The sequence below is a fragment of the Elephantulus edwardii genome, unplaced genomic scaffold (genome assembly GCF_000299155.1).
Source record: "Elephantulus edwardii isolate Elephantulus edwardi_28Jun2011 unplaced genomic scaffold, EleEdw1.0 scaffold00025, whole genome shotgun sequence".
Lineage (NCBI taxonomy): Eukaryota > Metazoa > Chordata > Mammalia > Macroscelidea > Macroscelididae > Elephantulus > Elephantulus edwardii.
Genome location: NW_006399775.1, coordinates 13,405,315 through 13,429,160, shown reverse-complemented (window position 1 = coordinate 13,429,160; position 23,846 = coordinate 13,405,315). Strand labels below are relative to the sequence as shown.

The window sequence follows — 23,846 nt, the reverse complement described above, 5'->3', positions numbered from 1 at the left end:
AGATTGAAAAGGTATGGAGGCAGGATGCATCCCTGGTGTACACCCTTCCCAATTTTGAACCATGCAGTGTTACCCTGCTCTGTTCTGATGACTGCCTCCTGGTCCAAGTATAGGTTTCACATTAGCACGATTAAATGTTCTGGGATTCCCATTCTTCTCAGAGTCAGCCACAGTTTGTTACATATTTAAAATTACTTCAATTATTTAAATATCACTTATAATGGACATTTATTATCTGGTTGCCTCCTTCTCCATTTTGCCAGCTTTTCACTTTTTATTAATGGGAAACCATTTATTTAAAGATAGGAGTCGTAGAATTTTCATATTACAGTCTTCTGCAGATAGAATAGATCTGTATGACTTAAGTTCTGCCAATTCGATGCACTCAATCAAGATGGCAATTTGAAAGTGAGAAAAATAGACAGCCTTGCCTATTTGGTCCCCCAGTGATAGTAGAAGAGGATATTCTAATCCCCACTTCAGAGCATCCTAGATGCTAAGCAGATGCAGCTGTGGTATGTCCCCTCGAGAAGGTCCTGTGATGTGGCGGGGCTTTATCCAAGCTGCCTGGCTCTAAGGCATTTTGCTCCCTGGTTTTCCTAAATATTCTGTTCACTATTATTTGTTAGTAAGCTTTTTTTTTTTGCGCTTGTGAACTCTGCAACCAAAGACCCTGTTCTAGTCATTACTGATAAGTTGTTTGAAAGATGATTATGACCATCAACAAACAAATGGATAGAGAAGCTGTGGTATATTCACACAATGGAATACTAGGCTGCATTGAAAAACAAGGAACTCATGCAATATTATTCAAAATGGGTGAGCGTGGAGGACATTATGATGAGTGAAGTATCTCAGTCACAAAAGGACAAATACTGCACAGTGCCACTGCTGTAAAATGGGACTGATATCAGGGTTGGTTTAAGACTGAGAAAAACTGGATAAATTGTATATACTGCACTGAAACAGATGAGGGAGAGAATAATTTAAAAGCGATGTATGATAGGGCTTTATGGTTATCACAAGAGTCCATAATTAAGGTTGCATGGTGGAATGTGCTTGGGGTGGTGGGAGGGGTGTGGGGGTATTGTTTACCAGGGAGGGAGTTTTTCTTTCACTTTTCAAAGAAAGGAGTGAACTGGAGAGGGGGAGGGCTGGGCAGGGAGAGAAGTGCAGCAATGAATGAATGGAAATCCAAAATCTCTGTAAATGTTCATTAAAATTATTAAAATAAAAAATTAAAAAAGAAAGATGATTATGAATACACTGATTTCTTCTATAACTAATCCATTTAACAGCCTACAAATATACAGTGTTTTTTCTTCTTTATAATGTCAACAGCTCATTTTAATATGGCTCAAGTGAAGATATTTTAGAGAGTGAATAATTATAAATAATATATATATAAATTATATATATAAATAATATATATATTGATGAAGTACTTAGACAATTCTCCTTTAGACCAGGGAGAATTAAAGGTAACAGAAAAGTCACCTATGCTTATCTGAATGCTTTTTTTTCCCCACAAGTGTCTGTTCTCTGTGAGTTGAAAGTACTTTTTTCTATGCTCTATGCCTTTAAGATTTGTAAAAAGTTCATTCAATTTCAGTTTTTCTTCTATAAATACATTGTAGTCTACCTAAGGGTTATGAATTGAGTTGTCATCCCCCTAAAAATCTTTAAGTCATAACTTCTATATCTCTGAGTGTGACTTTATTTGGGAAATAAGAGTTTTTCTGTGGAGCTGTTATAATATGTATGTCATACTGGAATAGCATGGACGTACTTAAAACAGAGAGCAGTTACAGATATGCACAGAAAGGGACCAAAGACAGTATGTGAAAATCTATCTAAAAACTAAGGGCTGACAAGAAATACTTAGCGTTCCTAGAAACTGGAAGACACAAGGATGTAGAGAAGGTGGAGAAAGTATGATTCTGCTGAAATCCTTAATTCAGACATTCAGCCTGTAGAACTGTGAAAAGGATAAAAAGGGTACTTTGGTTCTTCAAAGCTGCTTAACTTGTGGTATTTTGTTACAGCAGTTTTATGAAACCAAGATATATATATATATATTTAATTTAGGAGTTTTCTTTATAATCTAAAGAAGTTCATAATCCAATCTAAATCTCTTCCTGTTTTGACCTATATAATTTCATTGTCACTTTCAATTATAATCCTGTAAAACAAGTCTTTCAACCTACAGAGATAATCCCCTATGTATGATGGGGTTCCATTTTGAAGACACTGTTGTAAACTGGTTCTGACATAAGTCAGGTATCTCTTCTTAAGAAAATTTTCATTATTCCCCTCCCCCCTTTTAATAAAGTTATTACTATATATTTATAAATCTGATCTCTGATCATTTGCTCTAGTGAACAACAGAAAATGGTAACATCAACAAATTACATACTGGGACTTCCTATGCAATACATTAATACTGTATAATAAGATGTTCAAACAAAAAATAGATAGTAGTGAGTACAAATCATTGTAAAGAAAACATAATTTGAAAAAAACCTGTACTGAGAAACTTAGTATTAAAAAATGAATAGTGTTCAGTCTAACAGAAATGCATATGGGTTCGTCGTCATCTTAAATACACGCTGAATATCCAGGTATATGCATTTGGACTATTCTGTATTTTTTTCCTATTGTCTAGCTCACAGGTTCACCCGTCTTACTGTATTTTGATATTGCCATACGGAACTGAAGACTCCAAACTGTCTTAAAGAATCTTTAAATGTAATTTTGAATAGGGACGTTTTTTTCTCCTCCAGCTGACTTTAGTGTCCAGCCCTTACACTGGGATCTGTGTAAAAAAAATAATCAAGGAATGAAATATGATTCCATTGTTAAGAACTGTAGAAGAGCAAGACATATACAAATCTTCAAGTAATGTTTATTGAGCTCTTATTATGTCCCAAGTACCATTCAAGGTATTTCATATTAATTAGGTCATTTAATTTTCACCATAATCCTCTGGATAATATTATTATGACCATTTTATAGAGGAGGACATGGAAGCTTAGCAAGATTAAATACCTCAACCAGAGTAGTCACAGAGCCATAAATGGTGGGGTTAGCGAGGATTCTCTCACTTTTGTCCTATTCCAAAATCCTAACTCATAACCATTAGTTCTTATTTCTCATAGATAACTTGAAGAAGAAGTTAAGGACAAAGAATTTATTGGAAAGGTCAGGGAGACTTTGTGGAGATCCTTTAGTTCAGCCCTGAAGGATTCAGACAGCCAAAGGAACAAGGGTTTGAAGTAGAGAGAATAACACATATAACAATAAAACAAGAAGCATGGTATTTAACAAGAGATCAGCAAATTATTTGTTTGGTGCGAGGATTAAAGACACGAAGGAGCAGTGCAGAAAAAGAAAATAAAACTGTAAAACGTAAGTTAGGACCAAATTTTGAAGAACCTCGAATGCTGGCTTAAGTTGGTGGTTTATCTGACAGGTAATGGGTAACTATTAAGGATCTTTGACCAGAGATGACAGGGAAGAGAGCTGCATTTAGAAAGACTAATTGGCAGTAGACTGCGGGATGAATTAGAGCTAGCAGAAGCTGGAGGCAATGAGGCCATTAAGCTGACAAGGATCTGAAGCTGATTGTGAGGATGGAGCTTGAGGGGGGATTGTGAATATGATGTAATGAAATCACCAGTAGTTCAGCTCTGTGTGTATACAGTGTACACTCAGGCCCTGCCTCTGTAGCCCTCTGCAAAACCACCCATGAGGTGAGAAAAATGTATTGAGTAGCTTTTGCAGTTTGTAAGCTTTAACCCAGGCAATAAACCTCAAGAGGTTAGGTCTCAGGTTATATTGGTGATGCTCCTCATGGACCATTTAGAAATCTGGCTGTGGATCAGCTACAAGCTAGAGTCTTCATGTTTCATTTCCCTCAAAAAATTCTTTACCAATGTCAAACAAACTGCAGTTGAAATTTCAACAGCTAAAACAATACTTAGTCACAGGCTCTGTCTAGATTATGGTTGACTTACCTATGGATTATCCTGAAGCACAAACTAGTTCAGAAGAAAAGTTAAGAATGAGTAAATTCTACAGGTAGAAGCCCATGCTCTCAGAGGCCAGATTTTATCTCAGTGCAAAATGGCATGGGCAGCTTAAACTAAGCCCTGTGCCCCAGCCATCTCATCAAAATCTTGGGACACTTTCCTCATCAAAATCTATGATCAAGAAAAGTTAGGACTTGTGAATTCAAATCACCATGTTACCTCCAAGGGATCATGTACTATAAACTTTAATGCAGCACATTGCATAAAAGCAGTTTTCACAGTAGTTTTTTTGACATTATTTAGCTAGTGTTGTTAGTATGTGCCGTTAAGTTACAACCAACTCACAGCTGACCCAGAAGTAGATTTTCCAGACCCAGCAGGAGATTTTTCAGCTTGCCCATCTTTTTCCCTCAGAGAAGCTGGTGGATTCAAACTATGTGCCTTTTGATTGGCAGCACAACTCCTTATCTATCTAGACCACTCCAGCTATTAGAAACACTTTTTTTTGCAAGTGAACACTCTATGGTTAAAAACTGGGAAGGGGGTCTGTCAGGGATGTATTCTGTCTCCATACCTTTTCAATCTGTATGAAGAACAGATCATCCAGGATGCTGGGTTGTATGACAAGGAATGTGGCATCAGGATTGGTGGAAGAATCATCAACAATATATGTTATGCAGATGACACAACCCTGCTTGCTAAAACTGAGAAGGACCTGAAGCGCTTGCCGCAGGAGGTCAAGGACTGCAGCCGTCAATACAGACTGAAGTTCAATATCAAGAAAACAAAGATTCTCACCACTGGACCAATTGGCAGCATCAGTATGGATGGTGGAAGAGACTGAGATAGTTAACAGTTTTAGTTTGCTTGGCTCCACAGTCAACACTCTTGTAACAGCAGCCAGGAAAATAAGAGACAAATTGCATTGGGAAAGTCAGCTGTCAGGGGCCTGTCAAGAGTACTGAAGAGCAACAACGTCAGGCTGGAGACTAAGGTGGGCCTGATCCGGGCTATAGTCTTCACAATTGCTTGTTATCCATCAGAGAGCTGGACAGTGACTAGAGATGATAGAAAGAGAAGTGATGCCTTTGAGCTGTGGTGCTGGCGAATAGTGCTGAATACACCACGGACTGCCAGAAGAACAAATATGTTTGTCCTGGAGAGGGTGAAGCCGGGCTGTTCCCTGGAGTCAAGGATTCTCAAGCTTCGTCTGACATACTTTGGGCATGTTGCAAGGAGGAATCAGTCCTTGGAGAGGGACATCATGTTTGGGAGAGTGGAGGAACGGCATATGAGAGGAAGCCCCTCGATGAGATGGATCGATCCAGTGATTGGGGTAGTGGGAGTAGGTGTGTAAGAGACAATGAGGTTGACACAGGGTAAAGCAGGGTTTAGGGCTTTTGTACATAGGGTCTCTATGAGTTGCAAGTGACTCGACGGCACATAACAACAAGAACGACTAACAAGATACCCTGAAATGATTGCTGACATAAGATAAAATAGGCTACATTAAGAAATTGGTTGTGTTTGATGATCACCACATTTTGTCATGGATCTCTGTTTTCTTAAGAGGTTCCATCACCTTTGAGGACAAAACTGGCTTGGTGGTCTGCATCTTTTTTCCTCACATTCAAAATTTTCAGATAGCATGTTGTTCCATTCTAGTGAAGTATTAATTTATTGGAGGTATAATTCTCTATGATGCTGAAAGATAGCAATATAGTAGTCAAATGAGTAAGATTATATTGAGAAGTTCTGATGTAGTACTCATGATATAGTGTTCCAGAGATGTCATAAAGGGTTAAGAATTGTGAACTTGGTTGGAAATTCAGTCTCCTCCTTGTAGGTAAACACAAAATTAAAATACTTTGCCAAGAGTAAAACCAGCCGTAAGAAAACTTCATGAAAAAAATAGTTCATGACTGATAAAATAAAACTCCAATAGTTATTCTTTTGAGGGCATTCTAGGAGGCAAGATAACAGTTTTCCTTTTGCCTTTCTTCCACAAAGTAAAAATTCATGGCCATACAAAGACCTAACTCAATGTCACAAAACTAAAACCTAACAAGAGTGAACATTTATAGATTCCCTTTGTTGCTGCTGTTATGTGCTGTTGAGTTGCTTGTAACTCATGGTGACCGTTTGTACAACAGCTCTGAACCCTGCTCTATCTTAAGCCAACCTCATTGTCTCTGACACATCTACCCCACTACCCAAGTTACTGAGTCAATCCATCTCGTCCAAGGCCTTCCTCTCTTGTGCTGTCCCTCCTATTTTTTACATTTACAAACTTAGCTGGCAAAGAGCTGCACTGCAAAACCAGGCAGATAGTACGAACCCACCAGCTGTTCCACAGGAGAAAGATGGATAATCTCCTCTTCTTAAATATACTGCCTGTGAAAAGCTGTTGGAGAGTCAATTGTGAGTCAGTTCTGGCTTGCTGGTAACGCGTGAAGCCAGATAAGGATATTAAAGAAAACTTTAGATGCTAAATATTGGTGGCTGAGTGCTAAGAAGCTGTACTTCAATCCCAAAGGCATGCAGTTCAAATCCAGCTGCTCTACAGGATGACAGGCAATATCCTCCTGTGCAATTTACTGCCTCTGAAAACCCGCTAGAGAGTCAGCTATAAGTCTGGTCAGCTCGAGGGCACAGAACAACAACCTTAAGGAATTTAGTCCCTAGACGTTCCTCTTGAAGAACCAAAGCTCCAGGGCCTCCATGATCAAGCCTGATCATCAGTATCCCTGGTGATGTTAAATAAATGATTGCTAATAAAGGAGCAAACTCTTCCATATCTTAAAAAACCCCCCACACAAACAGAATTCTTACATGAATGTGAAACATATTTCTTGCATTGTGCAAATTAATGTTCAGAAAGAAAACTCTGGAGTTTGTTTAGATCCTCCAGAGCAGTGAAGAATTAGAGTATATATAATATTATCACAATCATAGAATAATACAACAATCATGACACTAGTAACATGTATTGAGTAGCTTCTGTCTTTCAGGCCTGGGTCCATATTTTTTTAAAATTTATTTAGGGTCCATATTTTTATATGAATTATTTAATGTAGTCTTTACAATACTTCTATGAGATAGTTGTACTTATTCCTGGTTTATAGATGGATGAAAAAACTGAAGCTCAGAGAGTTAAATAACTTTTCTGGTATCACACAGCAGGTTTAGTTCAGAGCCAGATTTAAATTTAGGTTTGTCTGTTCCTAAACCTTTATGATATAGTATCTATAAGCTCATGACTAAGATGAGCCCATGCTGTTGTATTGTGCTGTTAAGTCAACTCACACTCATCATGACTCTAGATGACAGAACTGCCCCATCGCGTTTCCAGGGCTGTAATCTTCATAGGAGCAGATCACCAGGTCTTTTCCCCTAGAGCATGGCACCTGTGTGCTACCATGATACCTTGAATAGGAATCCAGCTTTTCTTCTTTGATCCTACTGCTTCTGCTACCCATGCTTCCGAGTGATGGTGTGTATGTGCGTGTGTGACTGTGTGTGTCTGTGTTACTGTGGAGGATGGCAATGGAAGAATCAACAACTGACAACAATAACTTACGAGAATCCTAAGATCTTAGGTCTCACTCACTGCTGTCAAGACAGCACCAGCTCACAGCTCACCCTTCACTGGGTTTATTAAACTGTAAATTATGTGGGAAGGGATTGCCCATCTTTCTCTCTCTGAACAGCTGGTGGATGTGAACAGCCACAGAGGCAGTGCCCTGGGTTAGCAACTCAACTCCCTTCAGGCTAGGCCACCAGCACTCCTTTTAGGGTCAGGCAAGTAATATTCAAATTTCTTTCCAGCAATATCCATGTGACCTCTGGTAGGCATTACCTGTGTTGACCTTGGACAGCTTAATCATTTGAAAGTCTCAGTGTAAAATAGGATTAATAATACCTATAGGTTAAAAGTTCAGTACAGTGCTTGAGTAATTTCTTTTTGACTGGGTTTTTCTCACTCTTCCTTTCTCCATTTTTAGTTTTGGGATGGCATGTCAGAGACCCTTAAAGGAGGAGGAGGAGGTAGAGAATGATGGGAACACGAGCTTGAAGAATTTGTGGATAATTATCCAAAGCTGGTTAGGGTGGGAGGACTACACTGTGATGGACAGTGGGACTCGTTATAACTAAGGACCCCAAATTCCAGGAAAATACCTTCCAGCTTCAATTTTCTTGATGTTCCTGGCAAAGAGAGTACTGTTCCTAGCTTTTTCATGATTGAGCTTGCTCCTCAAACATGCACTTTCCTTTAACTAGTGGACATGGACTTAAACGCTCTTTTAATAAAAATACTGGTGAGTTGCTTTATTATAAGTTGACATGAAATAAAACTCATTATGGTTTTGTCAATAATTTTGTCAATGAAACAGAGAAGCTTATAAAGTAATCAGTTTCAGTGAGTCTCAGATGAAAATCTACACAAAATGTACATTTAGCAATTAGCTTTACAATTCTATTGTTAAGGCCAACAAATAGTCTAACACACTGAGACTATGGTGGTTGTTGACGACTCAGAACCAACTCACAGCTGACACTCCAGCAGATTTGAAGAGGTACTTTAACTGCACAGGAGACTGCCCATTTTTCTTCTCCGAGCATCTGGTGGATTTGAACCACATTCCTTTGTGACTGCAGCACAGACTCTTACCAGGAGGCCACCAGTGTTCCTTCAAGACTATGTATGGCAAGGAACTAAACTTGTCCATGGTTAGAGAAATGTTGAATGAAGTCAGTCTAGAGATTAAGGTGCGCCTGATTCAGGCCATGTGCTTCACAATTTTTTGCTATGCATCAGAGAGCTGGACAATGACTAAAGATGATAGAACAGGAATCAATGCCTTTGAGCTGTGGTGCTGCAGAAGAATGCTGAACATTGCCAAAATAAACAGGTTTGTCCTGGAGAGCATGGAATCAGGTTGCTTCTTGGAACAAAGAACTCTGAGGCTCTCTCTTACATAATTTGCACATGTTGCCAGGAGAGACCCATCCTTTGAGAAGGACATCATGCTTGGAAGGGTAGAGGGACAAGAAGGAGAGGAAGACCCTAGATTGACACAGTAACTGGGGTATTGGAGGTGTCAGAGACGGTGAGATTGGCTCAGGATAGGGCAAGGTTCAGAGTTACTGTGCACAGGGTCACTATGAGTCATAGTCGATTCGACTGCACATAACAGCAACATTTCTTATGGAGAATTAATAAGAGTCAAAACCAACCTCTTGACAGACTATCCATTTTCACTCTCTCGTTTAGTGTAATGTGTACCTGAAGGAAAATGCGTCCAATCCCACTCAGCAGTTGAGGCTCCTGCTCTGGGTAATATTTGATTACGGAATGATAGGCGTCCACAGCAAGCACATAGTCCTACAGAAAGGAAAACGAAAAGGCATTTTTTAAAGTTCGAGAGCTCGCTCTGTTTTACTTTTACACATTTAGAAGAACACAAATATATAAAGAGAGAAAATATTAACATATGTGATAGCAGAGAATCCGAGCATCCAGTATAAGACACCTGGTCTATGAGGTAAGTGGCAAGCTTTCTCCTGACAGCAATATCAAACCAGGATTCTAGGTTTGATTTTCAGTAAAGATTTCCCCCCCATTGTTGCGTATCTTCTTCTGCCTCAATCCATCCCCCTCCCCCAGCCCACCCTGCAATGCCCCGCCTTGTTCCAAATTGTTGTCATACATGTATTTCTTTTGGACAGTTCTCCTCATCTGTTCTAATGCAGTATTCATTATCTATCCACTCTTTTCCTATTATGTTGGTATATGCTGTAGATCTTTTCCTATTATGTTGGTATATGCTGTAGATTGTGACCCATAATGTACAGGGCAGAACGGCTCTATAGGGCTTCCTAGGCTGTTATGGACTGTTGAGTTGAACTGTCTCGTGGCTGACCGTCCAGCAAGTTGTCAGAGGCTGTAAATGACACATAAGGAGAATGCTCACCTTTCTACTGAGGAGATGCTGGTAGATTTGAACAACATGGCTTTAAATATACAATTCCTTACCACTAAGCCACCAGAGCTCCCCAGGCTGTAATCTAGGTGGTTTTTTCCCCTTGGAGTCCCTGGCGGGTTTGAACCACCAACCTATTAGTAGATGAATTCTTAACCACTGTAACTAGGGCTCCTTGTTTGTAATGTAAGTAAAATTAGTCTTCTCACTGAGAGACTAGCTGGGTCACTTCTAGTCCTTTACTTACAAATGTGTGTCTGTCTGCTTCCATCTTCTAAGCTAGTATTAATATTTCAAATGAGTTGTGGATCTCCTTCTTTCCTGACAAAATCAAGTGAATGAGTGAGATTTTGCCCCGAAATTCATATGCTAAATGTACTGATGTTGTTGTTTGTTGTTAGCTGCTGTCAAGCTTGAGTACAACCTATAGCAACCCTAAGAACAACAGATCTGAACCCTTTCCTGTCCTGTGCCATCCTCACAATCTCTGACACACTTGAGCCCACTGCTATAGTCACCATGTCAATTCACCTGGTAGAGGGTTCTTCTTCTCTTTCACTGACATTCCCACCTTTCCAAGCATCTTTCCAAGGAAAAGCAACATGCCCGAAGGATGAGAGACAAAGCTTCGCCATCTTCACTTCCAAAGAGCACTCAGACTGCACTTTCTCCCAGACATACCTATTTGTTCTTTTGACTGTACATGGGATATTCAGTGCTCTTCACCAACACTACAGCTCAAAGGCATCAATTTGTTTTCTGTCATCCCATTGTTCATTTCTCAGATGCATATTAATAGTGCCCCTTAATTAAAAATATCCTATGCCAGCAATTGAGATAAAATCCTTAAATGTAAACAAATGAACTCTCCCCTACTCCAACAGAACTATTTAGCTGAGGGAGTCAACATAAAATTCTAGATCATGCTAACCTACTTGAATATTCTTCCTCTAAAGTATTTAAGAAATTCTTGATGTTTTAGAACTATTTACATAGGAACATATAAAAGAGAGCTACCAGCTATTGTACCTGGCATTTGTATTCTTTGCAAAACACTTTTATCTACAGATCTTATTTGATTCTCATAAAGTAGCACTCTCTACACTCCAACAACTGGTTTCTGTATCCATGCCTCCAGGGCAAGGATTGTGCTGGATTCATCTTAGCATTTGTTCGCCTCCCTCACCCACAGAACCCATACTAGATATCTGGCTGATGGTGAAGGAAAGCCCTACTGATCCCAAAGTAAGAAAGCTCGACATCATTCACTTTTTTTTATGCACAAGCAGCACCTGGGTTACTAATTAGATCCGTTCCTATGTGTGTCTTTAAAGTAAATTTGTAGGTAAAATGGAACAAGTCCATACAGTTCTTGCTTGGTCTTCAGCACAAAAAAGGAGCCCTGGTGACTCCGTGATTTATGCTTAGCTGCTAACCAAAATGTCAGTGTTTCAAAACTACTAGCTGTTGTGTTTTCATAATGAGTATACAGCCTTGGAAAGCCTGTGAGACAGTTCTTAGTCTGCCACAGGGTCATTATGTGTCAGTCAGAATTGACTTGATGACAATTGGTTTGGTGTTTTTTTTTTAATGCAACAAAAGGCTTGACGTTCTGCAGCTGAAGACCCGGGAGAAGGTAGATGGGTCCACCATATAATAAAGTGCAAGCGTACCTTGGGGATTCTGCAGGATCATCTCCGAACAACTACACAAAAAGCTAATATTGCAATAAAGCAAGTCACACACACACACAAAAAAAAGGCTTGAAGTTTTTGCAAGAATTGAAAAGCTGCACGTGTAGCCAGTGATGTAGTAAATGTGATGTAGAATTTACTGGAGTAGAGGATGGTTTGTTTCAAAGTGAGGACAAATTTACATAATTGAAGAACAAGTGCGAGTTGTTTATAAATTAGACGTTCAAATATCTGTAACCTGGGAATTTACTGTATAAGAAAATTAAGACTCAGAAGGAGAGTGTCATGCTAATGACACATGGGCCACAACTGTCAGTCCCATCTGAAGCTTGCTAACACATTCAGTGTTTGTGTTGTTTTTTTAAAGAATGATAATAATATTTATCAAGTTATATGTATCAGATACTACACTAAATTGTGTAGTATCATATTTAGTTCTATTCCATGGTCAGCAATATGGACAATGATGGTTTTCCTCCTAATTTACTCATATAAAAGTCTTAGCACAGATCTTTCTTTTCTACATTTTCAATTTTATCCAAACTGGAACTTGTAGTTACCAGGGTGCTAATTGGGATGTTAAAAAGAAAGAGACAACGAGTAAAATTTCAGTTTGGCAGAAAGGAAAAAAAAAATTAAAAGACTCTCTCCAGTCTAGTACACTCAAGTGCAGCTCATTAAAACTAATTTTATTCAAGGCGCACTGCTCACAAGGAGCCAGACGGCACATACCTTAGTCTTCTTTTTCTACTCCTTTTCGATCTGTCAGTGCTGACTTGGGCAGGGCTATCCCATGTCTGATTTTGTGCACGCTTGTGAGTGCATGCCTACTGTGAGAGGCCTTACTCGAGCTAGTAATACTGTTTTTTGGTCAATACCCAAACCCTTGGAATACTTAAGGTACAGCTGAAGATGACTGTGGCATCTTTATTGCAGCTTCAGGACCTGCACTCAAGAGTGTGGTTCTGCCCTGGAAAGGTTTGGTGCCGAAGAGACACTGTCTTTATCTTGAGGGCATCATGTCACTGGCTACCATGTGGGCAACCTCTGTCCTGGCTGCTCTGAAAAATAGGTAACTTGTAAGGCAGGGAAGGAGAGACAAGCTGCCGTAGTAGTGCTGAGATTTCCCTGGGGGGAGGGCTGGCTGGCCAAAAGAGCATCAGACAGCATCCACTGCAATGGTGCCCATTTCTTAAAATTTAACACATGTCCCTTATTTAGAGTTTATATCTAAACTAAGTCAAATTATGACTTAAAAAAAATTAGTGCTTTACTGTCACTGGGTCATGCCCAGTGTACGTGCACAAATCTCTGCCTTGTGCTTCTAGTCACTGTAATTACACTCTCTGCTAAGATGGTTCACTATTTGAGACAGTGAGGGGGTGTGGGGGCTGTAAGGTGAAGTGCCTGCTTTTAGCAGGTGTTGCTGTAGCTGTAACTCCAGCAATCCCTTCTAGCAGGTGCAATCAGGGCCTAGAAACCTGTGCCATTACTTTAACAACTTTTTCTTTCAGTTCTCTAGGTCAGGAATGGCTGCTTCTCAAGATAATTTGATGCCGGAAAGGGCAGGTTTTCAAAAAACCAAGCAATTATCCTAATGGAAGAAGTTATTTTACTGTTGATGAAAATGCTGCACTCCCAGGATCCAACACTTAGGAGCCATGTGGAAAGGTGAACTCTAGACAAAGCAGATCAGATGACAGAAAGGAATAGGAACACAGGGATGAACGTCCTCCAACAAGGATGGAGGGGAATGCCACCCCTGCCTGGTGAAGCACTCCTACTAGTCTGGACAGTTACGGATGGCTGGTCCCTCAGGCTGGAACAGGAAGTCTGCCCAGGCAGCTCAGCTCTAACCAGGTGGAATGCATTTTGGCACATTTCAAGGGGCCTATCATTTAATAAACCAGAGCATGATTGTGTTAGGGAGCCTCCTTAAGTTGATTACTATTTAATAAAATAGTTTATTTATTGAAAGTTGAGGAAATATGGCCACTTGAAGGGAAAATGTATAAAAACTAGCTCTACAGAGAGAGCGTAATTTACAGATCATACAGGTTTGGCTCTGAAAAAAAAAAGATATGAATGACTTGCTTAAAGGGACAAACCTATGTGAGTTCAATCTTCACTCTTTTTCCTTTCAGCAGCTACTCTTGTTTAGTGGCTGTGAAACGAGATTTAACAATCATTTTGCAACCAGAGAGTATAATTTAAGCAAGAATGTAGTGTAGTGTAATTTAAACAAGAAAGAAGGTGATTTATGCAGTTGCACTCGCCTTTAAATTGCATGAAAAGTCAAAATGGTGGCGCTATGCACTTTGCGAAGAATCAAGGACAAGCTGAGGGAGGCGCACTTCCGGCGGAGCACAGCACAGGGCAGGCTGAGGCACACGTGAAGAACGCGAGTGCACGCATACGGCTTGCTTAGTGTCAGCGCCTCAATGCAACTGTGAAATCTAAGGATATTAAAATAACACTCTAAGCATGAGACTGGTCAAACTTTTCAAGGGTTTCAGATGCGTGCAACTGTGTTTATATAGTTTGTAACGCAGATATTTGAGGCTGAAGCATATAAATTGAGGGTTGGCAAAGGAGGGGAAGATTCAACCAGGTGGAATGATACGGTGACTGCTGCAATGGGCTCTTATGTGTCAGGAAGTGTGAGGATGGCGCAGGATAGAACAGGGTTCAGATCTTTTGTTCAGAGGGACACTATGAGTCGTACTCAACTCGATGACATTAACAACAACATCATTAAAAAGTTAAATGAATACTCATTTCACTGTAATAAGAATGCTTTTGGAATAATAAAATGGCACATTAGTTCACTGTTAGCCCATACAGATAATGTAATTAAATTACATGTACAGTAGGACATGATGTTGCAATATTGTGTACCTTCACTAGATGGCAACAGACTGCATGTGCTTGGGTTGGTTTAATTATGATTTTTTTTCCACTCCTTTTTTTACCCATTGAAATGAGATTCATGTAAACTTTCAAATGAAATTGTATTCATTGTACAAGTATTTTTTGAACATAGTTTTGTAGCGAGTGCCAATAATATAGGTTGAAGACTTTTGATGTGTTACTATTTGAGTAAGACAGAGAAAAGGATTATTATTTTTTTTCTATTAATGCATCTTAAAATGGCAAAAAAGAGTCCATCAGTGAAATAGGTAACCTGAATCTGAGGATTCGTAGCTCTATGATTTAATGACACGACAGAATGGAGAATTTATAATTTGTTCTTCAGTTTTTCTTTTTTCAAAATAATGTTCTGAAAGCTGGCTGAATTTCAGGATCACTGAAAATGGCTTTTAGGGGTGATGGGTTCTACCGTAGAATGTTCAGATTGCTGAGTGGGATATTTCAAAGTCGGCTAAAATATGGATGCTTAGGGAACATGAACTGCTTCTGAATGGGCAGAAGAGAGCAAGACCATCATGGTATAATTAGTTAGGCGTTTATTGCCAAAGGCTAAATTGTTGAGGAAGCAACAGCCACCTGAGCAAACAGTGTGCCTACAGGACGGCTGAAGGGTGCTGGGCTTGCTACTTTTATTAGAGCTGGCCAAGACCTGCTGAAGAAATCAAACGAATGCTGGGGAATGCTGGGGAAGGACGGAGAGGAAGCGGAAGGGGATGTAAAGAAAGAAAAGGATGAGAAAGAAAAACACCATGTAGGCAACTAACCTTACCAGAAATTATCTTACACATGTGGAGACTGATGGAAAAACACAGTGACAATAGAAATGTTCTGAGAAAGAACCCAAAATGTCTTAAAAGCCCTTTAGGGTGCTGAAAGAGAGGAGTGCTACACAGAAAAGCGGGGAGGGAGTTCTCTTTCCTCATTTTAAAGGCGGAGTCTGAAGCTCACAGATGTGAAAAAGCTGCTTCAAGGTCACTTACTACAGAAAATGAGCATGCTTGTCTGAAAATTTCTGCCCATGTTTCCAGTATTAGGCAAATACAGAAGGATGCAGAGAAACCAGGGAGCACAAGGATGGGAATTCTGTGCACTCACAGCCCGCCTGCTCTAAAGCCTGGATGCAAGCCACATATCTTCTTAGGGAATTGTTCTTTCTTGATGGAATGGATGAGCTGTTTATAGCTATGAATTTATATCTATACCTAACTCCTCTCCCAGGCGTGCCTAAGGACATGATCATCTTAGAAGGCTGCTGAGGGAGGGGGTCAATCTAGAAAATGACTGAGGCTGCCATGTCGGGGTTAAAAAATGGAACCCTCTGAGCGTATCTCTGCATTTGGTAAATTGTCTGCTCTGTCCTACTGAAAATCAAGCTCAGAATGACCTTGGGCAGCCTGAAAACTGGGAGTGTGGGAGGAGTTCTGATTTCAGTCTTATAATAGCCCAGAAGGTGTTAATAGTGCTGCTCTGGGGCGTCAGCTGCTAATTGATTCCTCCAGCAGCATTAAGCTTTCAGTCCCTACAGCTGGCAGGCTGGGCCACCCGCTTAGCATCAGGACATACTGATTCCGAGGGCTGGAGGTGAGCACAGGCGTGGGTTGCTGCAGCTTTCAAACAAAGCCAAAAACATGGTTGCATAAACTGGGGAGGGTTGGCTTAGAGGAAGAGAATAGACTGGTAAAAACAAATGACTGACAAGCTCAGCTCAGCCTCTTTTATTTCTAAGCTGCTTCCTTAGGAGGCTGAAAGCTGGGGTGAAGTCCTCAGAATTAGGTCTTGTGGGGAAGCCTGTCTTTAGATGTCATAAGCATCAATCAAAACATCAAGCAAGGGAAAAAAAGTCTCTAAGACAGAACAAAAGGAGACCTTCCTAGGATAGAATTCAGAGACAAATCACACACACACACACACACACACACACAGAGAAGAGAGAGGGAGACTGAGAATGAATAATGAATTTAATTAAATCATTTAGATCCATGTTTGAACAATTAAATTTGAAAATGTAAATTCTGCATTCTGATAAATCTCAGAATAAATTAAGAGGAAATTTAGCCCCAAGTGTCTTACTGAACTATCTATTAAGTAAACCATTACTGAAATGCATTCTCTTCTTAGGTAAACCACTCCATTTACTATGGAAGCTTTTTTCTTATCAGAATGTACAAGCAATTCCCTTGCAGTTTTCCTTCTGACATCCTATTCGAGAATATATGGTAGCTCTGCAGTTATTGCCACCCACGTACCTTCATCATTAGCAGACAGTTTGCCATAGAGTACATCACCCGGCCCAGACGTGACCTCCACAGCTGAATAGAGGCTGCAAAATAAGAGCAGCTTGTGAATGTGCACAAATAAATTAGAGGTTCTTTCTAGCTATCAATTATTGGGTCCTGTGAATTCTGATTTAAAAGATCCCTCTTGTTAACACCACTGGGTTTTAGCCTAGAATTTTTAATGTGCTGCAGAGCTGCACTGTGAGACAGAAAATACAGCCCCTCTCATAGGGACTAGCCTGCAATTGGTTCTAGGAATAGAATGTCTGCATAAATGATGCAACTACAAAAACCAGTAGGGCAACTCCTCAAGCATTCACTTCAGACAAAAGATTAAATAATCCAACGAAGATCCACATTTCTAAATTTAGGACTCAAAGAAAAGAAAGCAAATCCAATGTAAATGATGACGACCCTCTGCTTGCAGTAATGTAACTTAATACTATAAAAGTTAATCGGCTGGGAAAGCAGACTGACCAGGGCGAGCGGAGAGAAATTCTCCAAGCTGAACCCCTATGAGGTGAGCTGCCTCGGATGGGCATTGGGCTGCATTGGGAGATGCAAATATGTTCCACGGCACTGTCTTTCCCTGTAGGCAGAGCTTGCTGGTTGGAGGTGTTTCATACAAGGAGCTCTATTATCTGGGAGTCAAAACTTCTAGGGTTTTGCTCTGCGTTTGTTACCAGCAAGTTACTTATCTTTTGGAGGCCTCACTTTCACAATCTTTTAAATGGAAGCATCAATAATTACTCTCCCATCTGTTTATAGGTTTTAGTGAGGATTAGCCATGGCAACAGGTATAAAGATAGGATGATAATGATGAAGGTGATGATATTAATACAAAATAAAACAGGCTTTGCATATGGTATATAGCATATATACTCTCTATATAATCTATATATACTCTATATGTGTATGTGTGTGTATATATAGCATTATAGCAGTGGTATGCTGTAAATATACATGTTACTTAGGGACATTTTCAAACTTGCCTACATGGGGTTGCCATTAGTTAAAACTGGCTTGACAGCAATTGGTAGTTAGTGTTATAGGGGCGCTGTCTTCCTTGACCATCTGCTGCCACAAGTTAACGGCTTCCTTCCTCCAGTGGGTTTTCAGAGGCTATAAAACACATGGGAGGAGAATGCTCCTCTTTATTCCTCAGAGCAGCTGGTAGATTTGAACTGCCAGAGACTACACCTACGGGTTAGCACTGTGGCCCCTACCCAGCAGGCCACCTTCAAGTCCACACTATTTTCAGGGCTTTGAACCCACTCTTCTAGTTCAAGGCCTGGATGATAATTTGCATGTCCACCCAGAAGATGAATCAGAACCAACAACTTAACAAGACCCTCTGGTGATTCTTATCTATACATATTTATAGAAATAAAAATAGTCTATTTTGTGATTCTTATCAATATACATTCTCAAGTAAAATCCTAAAACAGACTTTCTGTTTTGAAATCTATACATGAGGATCTTATATGTAAAGTGTTTATTAGCTACCTAAAAATCACCAAGGGATTTAGATCTATAAAGTCACCTGGGGTTCCTGTTAGGGAGCTCTGGTGGCCTAATGGTAAAACGCTGTGCTGGAATTCCAAAGGCACATGGTACAAATCTATCAGCTGCTCAGTGTGAGAAGGATGGGCAATCTCCTCCCACGCAATTTACTGCCTCTGGAAATCTGCTGGAGGGTCAGCTAGTCAGAGTCAGGTCCCACTCGATGGCACATGGCAACAACTACAACCCCCAAATGTACTCAGAAAGCTCACTCTGTAAGAACCCAGGGTTTCCAAGGCTATAAATCTTTCTTCCGAGGAATAGGTGGAGGGTTTAACCTTTTGGCCAACAGTGAAATTCTATAATGTGTCACTAAGGCTCCTTCTGATGGAGAAGAATGACCATTAATCTTTGGATGTCACAGCTATTTTCCAACATGATAGCCATGTCATTTTATTCCCAGTGTGGTTCTTGTTTTGTTGCAAATTGGTGGGTAGATATTAGTTATCAGAAGATAGTCCTTGGAAATCTAAGAGTCACACAGATAAGCAGAATAACAGAACTGGGGAAGAATTAAAACTAAAACTATCTTCAGAAATAATAAAAGTAAATTTGCAATTTGTGGAGACAATATGTGTTTCATGTTCACTAAAAAGGATACTATTCAGGATTTCTTCTTAAAAATGATGTTACAATGAGAATATAAGCAGCTAATGTATTTTTAATTGCGGAAAGGCAAATTGAGTTCTTAATTATAGGATTACTCTATGTTCTTAAGCATGCCAAGAAAAAACACAATTTTAAGGTAAATTTTTTATCAAATTTTATTATTAGTAGTGGCAGGAGTTTTAACGTAAATTTTGATAGGTAGTATAAGGCCTCTGCAGAATTACCATTATTAAAAATATGTATAAGACCTACAAAAGATTCCAGGTATCTTTCCACAAGATCCCAATGTGATTCTCATTTATATAAAGACATGTGATAGAGTATATAAATTCTGGAGACCTACACAAATCACCTGGGGATGTTGTTAAAATGCAGGTTCTTAGTATATCTGGAGTGGAAAAGACAAACTCTCAGCTAGGGTCAAACATCAGTGAATAGGCTTGACATCTGCTTTTAAGAGAAAACCCAATATTCTTAGCATGGTTCATAAAGACGGCACGAAATGGACTGTTTTTCTTCTCAGCCTCAATTTGTAACACTCTCCTAGTTGACTTTCAGTGTATCAATGCTCCCTCCTTAGCCAAAAGGGTGAATATTCTTACCCTCAGCCCTGCAAACTCTCCAAGTAAACTCCTATTTGTCTTTGAAATTTCAGGTAAAGTAACACACAGGGGAAGGCTTCCCAGGCTACTCTGACTAGACTGAGGAAATGGTTTCCTATGTTTTCTTACAATCACAAAGCACTTAGCCTATAATTGCATGTTTGTTTGTACATTTGTTTGATTAGCCAGAAGTTGGGCTTCATGTGAGCACAATGCTTGGTTTACTAGAAAAAGAAATTAATAAGGATGATGAAAGAGAATGAAAAATGTAAACAAAAACTCTGGAGGGCTATATATCCGGATAACTTTTGACTGTTACTTAGTTATAAAAGGGTTTTATCCACCTACCTTGTCTGTTCTCTTGGGTAATGTTACTCATGCTCCCATCTTCAGCTAAGCCTTGCTCCAAATTTGTTAAAATCTGCAGTAATGAAAATAAGAAAATAATAAATATTGGCTTTGTTTCTAGAGTTTTTCCTAATATATACTGCTGTTATGTACTACTGAGTTGGAAAAGACTCCTTGCTGAACCTCCAGAGGGTTTTCAGAGGCAGTAAATTACATGAGAGGACAGTGCTCATTTTTCTCTATGGAGCAGGTGTTGGATCCAAATGACGTGCCTTTAGATTGACAGTACAAATCCTTAGCACCAAGCCACCAGGGCTCCCAAATATATTTGCTGTTGTTGTGTACTGTCAAGTTGGAACTACCTCAAGCTGGCACACTGGCGAGTTTTAGAAGCAATAAATTGGGCAGGAGAATATTTTCCATTTCCCATGAAGCAGCTGGTAGACTCCAACTGCAGTCCTTTGAGATGGCAGTGCAACTTCTTACCAGTAAGCTACTAGAGCTCCCTTTAAAAATATAAATGGTTATTATTAGACTCAGGTACATAGCATAAGTGAAGAGGGAACTTTGTTCTGCTGATGGTGGAACTGGAACTGGGCTTGTGATCTTTATAAAGATACACACAGAGAATACACATATACACAATATTTCTAAAAAATATTTTATTTTGCTGTTGCTGAGAATATACACAATTGTTTTTATGTGCCACTGAGTTGTCTGCAACTCATAGCAACCCTATGCACAATATATCTGAACCGTACCCTATCCAGAGCCAGTCTCATTGCCTCAGACACACCTACCCTCATTATCAGTTACTGGGTCAATGTGTCTCATCCAGGGTCTCTACCTGTCCTGCACTGTTCCTTTATCCTTCCAAGCATAATGTCCTTCTCCAAGGTCTGGTCTCTCCTGGCCACATGCCCAAAGTATGTGAGACAGAGATTCAAAATCCTTGTCTCCAAGGAGGAACTTGTTTTTAATGTTCTCCAGGACAGACCTGCTTATTCTCTTGGCAGTACACGGTATGTTCAATGCTCTTTTTCCAGCACCACAACTCAAAGTCATCAATTTTTCTTCTTAGTCATTGTCCAGCTCTCTAATGCATAGCAAGTAATTGTGAAGACCATGGCCTGGATTAGGCACAACTTAGTCTCTAGACTGATACTGGTGTTTTTTAGCACCCTGGAGAGGTCCCTGACAGCAGATTTTCACACTGCAATGCATCTTTTAATTTTCTGACTGCTGGTGCCAAGAGTGTTGATTATGGAACTGAGCAAGCTGTAATTGTTAACAGTGTCACCTCTTCTACATCTACGATGGTGCTGCCAATTGGCCCAGTGGTGAGAATCTTTGTTTTCTTTTATACCATCATTGTTTATTTAATAAGTACACAGTTTCTAGAGCAAGATTAAGATACCATTGTCATTATTAAATCTTAATCTTCAGAGAATATCACCTTCACAAGGCTGGCCTGAAGAAACTCAGATTCCACCAGTTTTGAGGTGTTCCGTATTTAAGTAGTGTAGGCACTGTGGTTACTTTCAGCTTTTTTCTGAAGTCATTGTTGGGATCTTTCCAGTAAGGTTTTTCTCTTACTTGGCAGTAGATGAAAACACATCCTTTGTTAATATGTTTCAGGCCCTCTCAAACCACTGGTTGAGCTTGCACACAGTCAGGGCACCAGCTTTTCCCTTCAGGCGTCCTTGTTGTTGTTATGTACTATCGAGTCGCTTGAGACTCAGAGCGACCCCATGTACAAAAGCTCTAAATGCTGTTCTATCCTGTGCCAACCTAGCCATCTCAAACGCACTTATTCCCACCGCTCCAGTCACAGAATCGATCCATCTCCTCAGAGGTCTTCCTCTCCTTCGCCGCCCCTCCACTCTGCCAAACATGATGTCCCTCTCCAAGGACCAGTCCCTCCTTGCAACATGCCCAAAGTATGTCAGACGAAGCTTCTGAATCCTTGACTCCAGGGAACGCTCTGGCTTCACCCTCTCCAGGACAAACCTTTTTGTTCTCCTAGCAGTCCATGATATATTCAACACTCGTCTCCAGCACCACAGCTCAAAGGCATCAATCCTCTTTCTATCAACCCTATTCACTGTCCAACTCTCTGATGCATAGCATGTAATTGCAAAGACTACAGCCCGGATCAGGCACACCTTAGTCTCCAGCCTGACATCGTTGTTCTTCAGCACTCCTGAGAGGTCCCTCACAGCCGACTTCCCAATGCAATTCGTCTCCTGATTTCCTGGCTGCTGTTACCAAGAGTGTTGACAGTGGAGCCAAGTAAAGTAAAACTGTTAACTATCTCAATCTTTTCACCATCCATGCTGATGCTGCCAATTGGCCCAGTGGCTAGAATCTTTGTTTTCTTGACGTTGAGCATCAGTCCTTAGAACCCGTAAAATAGGCGAAAATGGTCTTGCCATTGTGCTGCTCTATGGCCTGGTTGAATTCCTTGAAGCTCATCAGGGGTATTTCCTCATAAGGGGGTGAGTCCCATGTGGCAGAGAATCTTTGTTTTTTTGATGAAAACCTTCAATTCATATTGAAGACTACAGTCCTTGACGTTGTGCAGCAAATGCTCTTCAGTTTTGATGAGCAAGGTTATGTCATCTGCCTAAAGCAGGTTGTTGATGAATTTTCCTCCAATCCTGATGCCACATTTCTCCTCATAAAGACTAGCCTCCTGAATGACCTGGTCTGTATACAGATTGAAAAGGTGTGAGAAAGGGCACATTTTTTTGTTGCACTCTTTTCCTAATTTTGAATCATGCAGCGTTTCCTTGATCTTTCTGACGGCTGCTTCCTGGTCCAAGTACGGGTTTTGCATCAGCACAATCAAGTGTTCTGGGATTCACATTCTTCTCAAAGTTAACCACAATTTGTTGTGACTGACACAGTCAAACGCCATTGCATAGTCAATGAAACAGATAGGAATTTCTCTGGTACTCTCTGCTTTTAGCTAAAATGCATCTAACACTGTTTTTAATGTCCCTAGTGCCATGGCCTCTTCTAAACTCAGCTTGCACATCTGGTAGTACTCTGTCAATGTACTGTTCTAGTCATTTTTGGATAATCTTCAGTAGGAATTTGCTTGCATGTGACATTAGTAAAATGATTTGATATCTCTTATTTTCTGTTAGATCACCTTTTTTTTCGAATGAGTATAAATACGGTCTCTTCTAGTCAGTTGGCCAACTAGCTGTCCTTGAGATTTTTTGGCACACACAACCTGGTGAGCCTGCCAAGGGCAGCGTCTGTTTGTTGAAACATGTCAATTGGTATTCCATCAATTCATGGGGACTTGTTTTTTTGCCAATTCTTTCAGAGCAGCTTGACCTTTTTCTTTTATCACCATTGCCTCTTGCTCATATTTTGTAGAATTTATATAATTCAACAAATTACATATGTATACACAAAGTGACAATGATTACAATGTTAAGTTGTACAAGCATTCTCACCCATTGTCAGTTTTCCTCTCCATTAAAATAAACTGGTTATCCTTATAATTCCTATAAAATCTTTCAAGTTTCTGTTGCCCCTGCAATCCTATACAGATACTTCTTAAAAGAGCTATTCCAAACTCTCATTCCTTTGTTGCTGCAGATAAATACAAACCAATTCTGTCTTTGATGACCATTTGCAAGGTTTTAATGGCTGCACCATTTTATTTTTTAAAGAAAGACAACACTTAGACTAATAAGCTGTGCAGTTTTTCATTCACCATAAATGAAAATACTTCATAAATAGTAACTGCTCCTTTTCCCTTCCCTCCCATGTTTGGTAAACACTAGTAAAC

The 23,846-nt window shown here is 40.0% G+C and overlaps 1 protein-coding gene and 1 pseudogene across 1 annotated transcript in view; both read right to left on the bottom strand.

The window, feature by feature from the left end:
• The window catches only part of TRAPPC12 (trafficking protein particle complex 12), a 169,699-nt gene that overhangs the window by 22,861 nt on the left and 122,992 nt on the right, over nt 1–23,846 (bottom strand). The window contains exons 6-8 of the mRNA XM_006882852.1: nt 20,039–20,111; nt 16,887–16,960; nt 9,319–9,417 (exon numbers count right to left, since the gene is read on the bottom strand). Coding sequence (XP_006882914.1) covers nt 9,319–9,417; nt 16,887–16,960; nt 20,039–20,111 — 246 coding nt within the window. The remainder of the gene's footprint in view (nt 1–9,318; nt 9,418–16,886; nt 16,961–20,038; nt 20,112–23,846) is intronic.
• The window catches only part of LOC102872769, a 21,599-nt pseudogene continuing 19,226 nt past the window's right edge, over nt 21,474–23,846 (bottom strand).